The sequence below is a fragment of the Stylophora pistillata genome, chromosome 11 (genome assembly GCF_964205215.1).
Source record: "Stylophora pistillata chromosome 11, jaStyPist1.2, whole genome shotgun sequence".
NCBI classification, from domain to species: Eukaryota; Metazoa; Cnidaria; class Anthozoa; order Scleractinia; family Pocilloporidae; genus Stylophora; species Stylophora pistillata.
This window is the reverse complement of record NC_142529.1, coordinates 29,245,976-29,256,594: the sequence shown is the minus strand read 5'-3', so window position 1 is coordinate 29,256,594 and position 10,619 is coordinate 29,245,976. Positions and strand designations below refer to the sequence as shown.

Below are 10,619 nucleotides of genomic sequence, written 5' to 3'. Positions count from 1 at the left end.
AGTCTCAGACTAATGCCAGAAAATCCATTCCAGCAACCAGCCTTGCTAAGAACTTTGATATCCCTCGGAGTTATTGTTTCAAGTTTCATAAAGGGGGTTATTGCTCAGGATGCTTCTTTAAGCACTCATGTGCTAAATGTGATGGTCCACATCGGGCTATAAATTGTAATTTTCGTGCCTTTAGCAAAGGACACGCTTCCAAATTGTCCAAGCAACGCAGCCATAACACCCCTAGCAGCCGGATCACTCCCCAACCTACTTCCTCGGGAGCTTCCAACACCCGTCCACAGTGATCGTTTGCAATTTTTCCTTTCTGGGTATATCCCTTCCGTAGTAGAGCTTTTATCCAATGGTTTTAATTATGGCTTTCCCTTGTACTATGAAGGACCGCGAGACTCTACATGTGCTAAAAACCTACTTTCTGCAATCCAATATCCTGAGGCAGTTGATGCCAAACTAGATAAAGAAATTGCCGCTCATCGCATTGCAGGCCCTTATTCCTCTCCACCTTTTCCCCATTTTCGTATATCTCCACTGGGTTTGGTTCCTAAAAAGACAGAGGGTGAATTCCGTTTGATTCACCACCTTTCTTTCCCTCAAGGTTCATCATTGAATGATGGCATTTCTTCAGAATTTACTAGCGTATCCTATGCTACGGTGGAAGATGCCATTCATATCATCAGAACTGTTGGCCACGGCTGTTTTATGGCCAAAACAGATATTAAGAATGCTTTTCGAATCATTCCTATTCAACCCCAAGATTACAACCTTTTGGGGATTTGTTGGAGAGGATTTTATTATTATGACCGCTGTATGCCGATGGGGTGTTCAAGCTCTTGCAAAACATTTGAAATTTTTTCTTCTGCCATAGAATGGATTGCCCAAAAGAAATTGCATATCGATCACATTTTGCACCTGCTGGATGATTTTCTCATTGTCTCCCCATCTCCTGATTTGTGTAAACAACAACTTGATTTATTCTTAATGCTCTGCCAATATCTGGGCATCCCTATGGCGCCGGAAAAAACAATTGGCCCTTCATCAACAATTTCATTCGCAGGTATTGAATTAGACTCGGTCCTTATGGAGGCTCGGCTGCCTCCTTATAAGCTAGTAAAATGTCAGGACCTAATTTCCGGTTTTCTCAGGCGTCGCAAGGTTACCTTACAAGAGATACAGTCGTTGACAGGTTTATTGAACTTTGCCTGTACAGTAGTTGTTCCTGGTCGTGCATTTCTGCGTCGTCTTATTGATTTGACAATCGGTCTTCGGCGTCCTCATTTCCTTATCAGGTTGACTCAGGAAGTTAAAGCAGATCTTAAAGTCTGGCAGCAATTTCTGTCGGGTTTTAATGGTCGCTCCTTTTTTCTCTCAGTTGATTGGGCTAATTCACACCATCTCAAATTGTATACCGATGCATCCGGTGCCATAGGCTTTGGGGCAGTTTTTGGCGGGCATTGGTGCTATGGGGAATGGCCCGCGAGCTGGCGTCATCGCAACATAGCATTTCTTGAATTTTATCCCATTGTCCTAAGTCTCCACCTCTGGGGACATACTATTAAGAATCAGCGTGTTTTGTTTTTTACCGACAATGACGCATTGGTCCATGTTATTAACAAACAGACTTGTCGTGATAAGGACTTAATGTTCTTTGTGCGTAAGCTGGTCCTAGTTTGTCTTAATTACAATATATGTTTTAAAGCTAAGCATGTCCCAGGCTTACAGAATAAGCTGGCTGATTCTCTTTCTCGGTTACAGTTGCAGATTTTCAAACAACTGGCACCAGCTTACATGCACAAAGCTCCCACGGTCATACCTCCTCATCTGCAGCCACTGAGTTGGCTTCAATAGCTTCCTTTTTACTTCGCTCCAGTCTTCAGCCCTCATCCATACCAACTTATCAGCGTGCTTGGAAGCTTTTCCACCAATTTTTTGTTTCTACCTTTCATCACCCTTTTCAAGCATTGCCTATTTCACCTTCCATTTTGGCCTTATTTATTGCTTATTTGTTTCGTTCACAGTATGCTCCATCCACTGTGATGACCTATGTGTCATGTTTGAGTTACTGCCATAAGCTAAAGGGCTTTTCAGATCCCTCTAAAGTTTTTTATGTTGCTCAGATGCTTAAAGGTTTTCACAAAGTTGGCTTTCGCCTTGACAGTCGTCTTCCCATTACATTGCCCATTTTAGCTAAATTAATTTCTGTGGCACCTTCTTTGGTTGGTTCTCCTTATCAAATTTGTCAATTTCAGGCAATGTGTTCACTAGCATTCTTTGCCTTTTTACGAATTGGTGAAATGACTTCAACTAGTGGGCGGAGTGATACTTCTCCCTTACAAATTTCGCATGTTAGTAAGCTGCTCAGCTCTTCAAGGGATTTGAATGCTTTCAAGATTACTTTCGGTAATTTTAAACATAGTTACAATGCTCCCCCTTTTTCCATTTTGGTGTCTCGTCAGCCACAATCCTGCCCTGTGGAGCTTTTGGCCAAGTATTTAGCAATGCGAGGGACCCGACCGGGTGCTCTCTTCATTACAGGGGATGGGGCTCCAGTTTCTCGGTCTCATTTTTCCAATCAGTTGTCATCTGCCGTACAGTTTTGTGGTTTGTCCCCCTCAGTCTACAAGGGACATAGTTTTCGAATTGGCGCTGCTTCTCATGCTGCAGATAAGGGGTTATCTGATGCTCAAATCCGCCTCTTAGGGCGATGGAAATCTAATGCATTTCTTAAGTATATTAGAACACCTAATCTTTGCTCTTAAAGCTGTTATTTTCTCACCATCCAGCGGGTGCAATTGCCTCAGTTTACTATTTTCTTCCACCTGCAGTATTAGGTAGTAGGGGTGGTTCTTACTTTTGGTGTAGCCCAAAATATTCTTTCTTCTTACTTGAGTAAGGCAGGTTCATGTAAATTGTCCATTAACACAGGACTATCCATTGTTGATATGGGGCATTAGCTAGCATGGGCAGCTCTTGCCTTGGGTTGGCATTGTGTCAAATGCATCGAAGAAGTTAAGTGAGGCGTTTAAGCCTTCTTTCAAATATTTTGTTTAGTATCCTACTGTTGATCTGGGGCATTAGCTAGCATGGGCGGCTCTTGCCTGGGGTCGGCATTGTCTCAAATACACCGAGGACGTTAAGTGAGGCGTTTGAGCCTTATTCCACATATAGTTTGGTATCCCACTGTTGATCTGGGGCATTAGCTAGCATGGGCGGCTCTTGCCTTAGGTCTAAGTCTCATTATACTTGTCTTTTCTTATCCTAATGTTGATCCAGGGAAGTAGCTTGCATGGGTGGCCCTTGCTTGGGGTGGGCACTTACTCGCTTACCTTCAGATAGTCTATTCAACAGCATAATGGTTGACTATTGTGATTCCGAGCATTAGCTTGCATGGGCGGCTCTTGCTTCTGTGCTGCGCTTGCCTGGGGTGGGGCGGCATGTGTGCAGTCACATGCTTTGGCGTTTTCAGTGCCCTCACCTTTACTGGGCCAAACTTTGTATCAAGGATTTGATTGAACAGCAATTTTAAATAAATGCGGCTATGGGATTTTGCCCATAGCCATTTACTCCAATTGTTGATTGGTTATAATTTTTCCCAGTAAACATAGCTCAGGCAAGGCAGCATATTTGGGTTGTTCATATAATTTATAAGGGAGAAAAGGCATAAAAATTGCTTGTTGTGTGCACTAAATAGCTTTTTTACGGAAAAAACTGAAAGAAAGGCAATAGAAACACCAACCATCTCTTTTCAAAAGTATTTTTCGTGTTAGCTAACTACCAATGATCTTGAATACGGCAAGGCATAATTAAAGAAAGATATGCATGCATTTTAATTTCATGTTTAATCTTCTTTTAGCAATATAAAAGTACTGGATAAAACTTCAAAGAGTAGTTAAAATAGTTTTTTAAAGTCAACGTTTTTTTAATAACTTAAAGAAAGAGGCTTGTTATTGACGCCATATTGCGAAACGAGTTGCATTGGTCGACGTTTAGTCTCGAATTTGTCTTGTTATCAGAAAATTTTCCGTAATTCTTATGAATATGTAAAGATGGTTGCGTTGCTTGTGTATGTTAACAAACTTTAAGAATGCGTATGAAATAAAATTGACTATAACCGGTTGTTTTAGTTTCTTTATTTTTAGCTTACTGAGGCTAATGACAAGTCAGACCTCAACTTTACACAAATGATATGGACATTTGATTAACACCCTGTCAATAAACTAGGCCAGCTTACGAGCAGGTCCTCGTTATTAGCATAGCGGCATGTCGCTCCTCCGCCCACGTGTTGCTTAAGGCCTCAAACTTATTCACGAGTCAAGTAACTCGTACTGAAGCGTTAATAATGAATGCCTGCCCGTAGGCTGAGTAAAGAGGGATAGTTTGTCGCACAGAGAAAACAATATTAATGTTACAGTTGTTTTTATATATTTGCCTCTTATTCCAACTTCATACGAGGTGTACGTGACAAGTTAAAGCGACAAAAATAGGCTTTTTGACACAACAGACAATTTTCTCTGTGATGTTTTCAAACGAGTAAAAGATGATGAGAAAGTCTATGAAATGATCCTGGTAAAGAGAGACTCTTTGTTCAGTGCTCTGTAAAAACTGAAGCAGGTGTCTATACAATTTCATTTTCTTGCTATTTCATACGTGAGGCACCAAATAGGTTTCAGAAAAAAGTCAGTTTTTGAAACAACAGAAAATTTCCCAAGGCATTTTTAAATGAACAAACGCTGGTTAGGTGGTCTTTATGTGACTAGTTTTTAAGAAGTGGGGTTTCAGCGATCGTGGCTTGGTGTGAGCAGTTTAGACAAATATTTCTCGTTGCAGTCACAGATACACGCGAAGAAAAAGGAAACGGATAATGTCGACAACAAATCTCACTAGAGGTGGAATGTAGACGAAAACAACACAAGAACTCCTATGCTCCCCCTCTTAAACTTTAGCGAGTGGGCTTCAACAACAGCATTTCTTGGAAATTCCCTTATTCTTGTTGCCGTACACAAGGGATCTACCTTCCATCAGTGGTTCAAACTTTTGTATCATTGTTTGGAAATAACTGATCTGTCTGAGCGGCGAGACAAAAGCTACAAAACTGTGTTCATTAGAAAGTCAAATGAAATATTTTAAAATAAGCTTGCATCTGTGATAAAATTTCAATTTCAACAGTTTGATGCCGGCTTTCGGAGATTGTTACAAATCCAGTGTTCTCTTAGACAAGGTAAAATCGTCAGCTTTTATTTGTTATTATTTCCAGTTTACCGAAGGTTGATAATGATTCAAGTTTGAACTACATGCAGATCATGATAAAGACATTTGAAAAGCACCCTAGCAAACAAAGAGAGATTGTTTGCCGCACTTTCAAAAATGATACGATAGATGTCTCTATATTTGGCGTGCCTTTTATTAACATTTCATACCATTTGAGACACTTCACAAGTTCCGAAAAAAAGTAACTTTTTAGACACAATAGACAACTTATGTCTCATAAACTTTGACAAAGTTTTGACAACTAATTCGTTCGTCAGTACACTACATGAAGCACGCGGTAATTTACGGTCGAGCTTGAAAGATGGCTAACAATAGCTAAAGACGGAGCTTAGTGAAACTAAGGTTTTATAAACGATGATAAAAATGATAAAAATCTACAATGAAATAAATTGTTCATCGAGTCAGTGATAGTTTTGACAACCCATCTCCTTATTTTCCATCTCGTAATTGTCAAGTAAATTTCCTTTTACATGAAAGTTTACCTAACACGAGAGTATTTTCTTGGTCTTCTTTTGAACAAGACATTGGAAAAAAACAAATTGGATCTAGGGTCCAGTAAACTACCTTCGGTTCTTCATTATCAGGGATGATCACTATGAATTCGCTGGCTAAATAAGGATAACCAACAGACAAAGGTAAAAAAAATGTAGAAAATGGTTTGCTTGCGTAATATTTTGCTTTTGTTTACAATTTACGTTCAAGTACTTGTCAGATACGTAAAGAAGGGAGAAAAACTGCAAAGCGCAATTAACTACATGGATAAAATTCAAACATTTTACAAAAAGTTCGCAGCTGGGACCAAAATTTGAATTTGAATACTTTGGTGCGTTTCGGAGATTGTTAAAAATTCAATTTTTTCAAAGATCGATTAAAATCACTAGTTTAAACTATTTATTACGCTTGGTGAGGCTGCAGGTAATGATGCAAGTTTCAACTCCACCAAGAATTATATGACAAGAACACTTAATTAGCATCCTCTCAGTGGAGGTTCAGTGACAAATGTCTCCAAATTTGCCTTTCAGTGTTATTTCTTAACTGAGGTACCTCGCAGGTTCCAGGCATTTTTTGACACACAAAGAATTAAACACAGGTGAGGAATTTTGGTTTACGGTGGACTTTCTTTAGGAAGTAGGATTTTAGTGATCGTCATTGTGTGGCTGTTAAGAAAAAATATTTCTCGTTGCAATCACAGATAACCTCACCCTAAGAAAAAGGAAACAGAAAATGAAATAGCAAAAGCGGTTTGATAGCAAAACATCTTGTTACGGTTTTTTTTTTTTTTCCAATTTTAGTCCGGGATGCAAAAGGAAGAGAAAAAGAAGCTGGAAACCTATTTAATAACAAATTTAATTCAAACATTTTAAAAGAAGTTCGCTCCTGCGACCAAAATTTAAATTTGAATAGTATAATGCATTCGGAAATTGTCACGGATCCAATTTTTTGCCAGACCAACTAAAATCTTTATCTTGAACTTTTATTTCCAGTTTTTCTTGGTTGAAAATGATTCAAGTCTTAACTTCATGCAAATGATATGGACACTTGGTTTGCACCTTTTCAAAGATATTTGATGCAGGTAAAGAAGGATTGTTTGTCGACTTGTTAAAAAAAAATTGACAACACAGATGTCTTCCCATTTTCTTCTTATTGCTTTTTCATACCTGAGGCACTTCATAGGATCCAGAAAAAAAAGACTTATAATACCTTTATACACTATAATCACTAAAAGTATTTACAAAAAAAATGACAAAATACTTTAAAATCGATGAAAAATACGTCAAAATGTTTAGCAAAAATCCAAGAAAAACTCATGGATACACACTTTGTTTAATGACTAATTCAAGATTATTTACAAAGAATATAATTGATAAAATTTGTATAACAAAATTCCATAAAAATCTAATATCATGTATAAAACAAAAGGCATTCAGCTTGAAAATTGCCCTAAAAAAATTAAAAAAAAAATTAATTAAAAAGACTAATTTTTTGGACAGAAAAGACAATTTTTCTGACGCATCATCAATGAGTAAACCCTTGTGAGGAAGTCTTAAAGTGAATTACAGAAGCAATGTTTCATTGATCGAGGCTGGGTGTGTACTGTTCAGACGAAATACCAACAACAAATTTCAGTGGAGGTGGAACACAAACGAAAACATTTGAAGAACTGCTATACTCCCCTTCCTCGGTTGGAACGCTTCAACAAGGATCAATTCCTTTCTCAGCAGTCGCAAGTTTTCTCAATTTTATACGATAAAGCAACATTAAGCAGTATTGGTGTCTCCTCATCCGTCCAAGTGAAATATTCGTTATCCGTGCTACTATCTGAATTGGCTTTTCTCTTCAGTTCTAGACACCATTTTGCACTTGGTTGAAGAAACGTTGCGCGCATGAGGAGATGGTAAAACCACTGACGGGTGTCACAAACTTCATCCGGTTATTAGTTCCATCTTAGCAGAAGGAAACTTTCGCACAATTCCGTGTGAACAGAATGTCCGGTCGAGTTTTTCAGCCGCTCGAAAATTCGTTCAGCACGGCGTGAACATAGCCTCATTTCTATGCAACCCTATTCCGATGGATGGACGACAAAGGCACTTCATTTCTTTCTCAGCAGTCCAGTTTTTCCTTTCCATCACAGCATTTATTAGCAATTTTCTTATCCTTTTTGCCCTTCACTTAAAATCTTCCGTTCATCCGCCAACGAAACTCGTGTATCGTTATGCGGCAACAACAGATCTGTGAAAGAAACGACAGAAAGTTGTTTGTTCTCGTAATTTTTTGCTCTACTTATTCTTTGCTCTAGTTTTTGTCGAATACGAAAGGGAGGTAAAAGAGCCACAAAATGTTACTAATTACGCGGTTGAATTAAAATATTTTAAATAAGTTTGCATGTGTGGCCATACATCAACTTCGTAATCGATGTGTGCATTCGAATTTTCTGAACTGATCAACATGGCTTAAACATCCTTAGCTTGAATCTTCTTTTTATTCGATTGCTGAGGCTAATAATGATTCAAGCCTCAACTGTACACAAATCATATGGACATTTGATTGACACTCTATCAATGAAACCAAGCCAGCTTGCGAGCAGGTCCTCGGTTATTGGCACTATCATGGCACGTCGTTCCTTCGCCTACAAGTCGTGTTGCTCAAGGCCTCAAACTTATTCACGGGTCAAGTAACTCGTACTGAAGCGTTAATAATGAATGCCTGCATGTAGGCTAAGTTAAGTGGGATTTTTTGTTCCACAAAGAAAACAAAGAGAATGTTACAGGTGTTTTTATATATTTGCTTATTATTCCTATTTCATACGGGGTGTACCTGACAAGTTAAAGCGACAATTTCTCTGACGATTTTAAAACGAGTGAACAGTTATGAGTAAATCTTTATATGATTATTATGTAGTATGTACGTCGTCGTTGTGTAGCTGTTTAGATTAAATATTTCTCGTTACAATCACAGATAACCGCAGTTCAAGAAAAAGGAAACGATTACAGAATAATGTCAACAACAAATTTCTCTGGAGTTAGATTACAGACCAATACACTTCAAGAACTACATTGCTTCCCCTCTCTGGTTAGTGGGCGCCAAAAAGAATCAGTATACGTACTTTTCGCAGCAGTTGACATTCTCCTCTCCATCACAGCATTGCTTGGCAATTCTCTTATCCTCGTTGCCCTTCACAAAGAATCTTCCCTTCATCCGCCGTCCAAACTCTTGTATCGTTGTCTGGCAACAACTGATCTGTTGGTTGGTCTTGTTACCCAGCCTCTGAATACTATTTTTTTAATGTCTGTGGTTCACGAACAATGGAATCTCTGTCGATACGCAATTGACGCCGCCGCCATCACAGGCAATGCATTATGTGGAGTTTCGTTGATGACGATGACGGCCATAAGCGTGGACAGACTTCTCGCCCTGCTGTTGGGGCTAAGATACAGACAAATTGTAACTTTGAAGCGCACATGCATCATTGTAACTACCTTTTGGATTGTATCCAGTGTCGCTGCTTTATGCTACACATTAGATTACTTTCTAATCGGTTGGTCTGGCCATATAGTTGTACCATCTTGCCTTGTTATTTCAGTCGCCTCGTATATAAAAATTTTTCGGGGTCTCAGTCATCATCAGGCTCAAGTACAAGATCATGTCCAACAACAGCCGAGCCAACCAATTGCACTGAACATGGCGCGATACAAAAAGGCAGTTTACAGTGCACTGTGGGTGCAGTTAGCATTGGTAGTTTGTTATGTACCATACTTTATAATGGAAACTGTAATCACTTACAGTAAAACATATTCATCACACTTAGTAATATTGAGGGGGGCAGCAGTTGTCTTAGTTTACTTTAACTCGACGGCAAACCCGTTCCTTTACTGCTGGAAGATAAGTGAAGTAAGACGAGCAGTGAAGCAGACAATCAGACAAGCACTTTGTAGTCCATGGAGTTAGGTCATCCTCGACTTATATATCGTATTTCTAAAGCTGAAAGTGATTACGCAATTATTGTATGAAAACGCCCGTCAAATATGTTATTAGATAAAAAGAAAAAAAAAGGTCAAATAATATTGTTGTTCGAAGTTTGTACATAGTCTGTTGTGGACATTTTATCCGTTGATTTATGCTTTTTGTGTTGTGAATATTTTCCCCGTTAATTTATGTTTTATATATTGATTAATGTCAATCATTGAACAATACTATTGATTTCTGTGACGCAAAGCCCTGTGAGGCTCTCACTTTTAATCGAGTATTCACTATAAAAAAATTGCTTGTTGTGTGCACTAAATAGCTTTTTTACGGAAAAAACTGAAAGAAAGGCAATAGAAACACCAACCATCTCTTTTCAAAAGTATTTTTCGTGGTAGCTAACTACCAATGATCTTGAATACGGCAAGGCATAATTAAAGAAAGGTATGCATGCATTTTAATTTCATGTTTAATCTTCTTTTAGCAATATAAAAGTACTGGATAAAACTTCAAAGGGTAGTTAAAAGAGTTTTTTAAAGTCAACGTTTTTTTACTAACTTAAAGAAAGAGGCTTGTTATTGACTTCATATTGCGAATCGAGTTGCATTGGTCGACGTTAAGTCTCGAATTTGCCTTGTTATCAGAAAATTTTCCGTAATGCTTATGAATATGTAAAGATGGTTGCGTTGCTTGTGTATGTTAACAAACTTTAAGAATTCGTATGAAATAATAATTGACTATAACCGGTTGTTTTAGTTTCTTTATTTTTAGCTTGCTCAGGCTGATGACAAGTCAGGCCTCAACTTTACACAAATTATATGGACATTTGATTGACACCCTATTAATAAAAGTAGGCCAGCTTACGAGCTGGTCCTCGTTATTAGCAT

At 38.4% G+C, this 10,619-nt stretch overlaps 3 protein-coding genes across 4 annotated transcripts in view; all 3 read left to right on the top strand.

The window, feature by feature from the left end:
- Positions 1–1,900, top strand: part of LOC148721080 (uncharacterized) — a 5,268-nt gene extending 3,368 nt beyond the window's left edge. For both annotated transcript variants that reach the window (XM_088738971.1, XM_088738972.1), the window contains exon 3: positions 602–1,900. In XM_088738971.1, coding sequence (XP_088595097.1) covers positions 602–1,851 — 1,250 coding nt within the window. In that variant the 3' untranslated portion in view covers positions 1,852–1,900. The remainder of the gene's footprint in view (positions 1–601) is intronic.
- LOC148721079 (uncharacterized) lies at positions 1,896–4,119 on the top strand. Its single transcript, XM_088738973.1, has one exon. It carries the CDS (start codon positions 2,040–2,042, stop codon positions 2,760–2,762), a length of 723 nt encoding a protein of 240 aa, XP_088595099.1. The 5' UTR covers positions 1,896–2,039; the 3' UTR covers positions 2,763–4,119.
- A 3,406-nt stretch (positions 4,120–7,525) lies between these two features.
- On the top strand, positions 7,526–10,475 carry LOC148721078 (melanocyte-stimulating hormone receptor-like). The gene is made up of 2 exons (XM_088739435.1): positions 7,526–8,643; positions 8,728–10,475. The coding sequence occupies exon 2, from the start codon at positions 8,767–8,769 to the stop codon at positions 9,715–9,717; it is 951 nt and encodes a 316-aa protein (XP_088595561.1). The 5' UTR covers positions 7,526–8,643; positions 8,728–8,766; the 3' UTR covers positions 9,718–10,475.
- The last annotated feature ends 144 nt before the right edge of the window (positions 10,476–10,619 follow it).

Bases quoted from the DNA above. Each gene is read 5' to 3' on its own strand.
- LOC148721079 (XM_088738973.1), top strand. From the start codon at position 2,040: ATGACCTATGTGTCATGTTTGAGTTACTGCCATAAGCTAAAGGGCTTT.
- LOC148721078 (XM_088739435.1), top strand. From the start codon at position 8,767: ATGTCAACAACAAATTTCTCTGGAGTTAGATTACAGACCAATACACTT.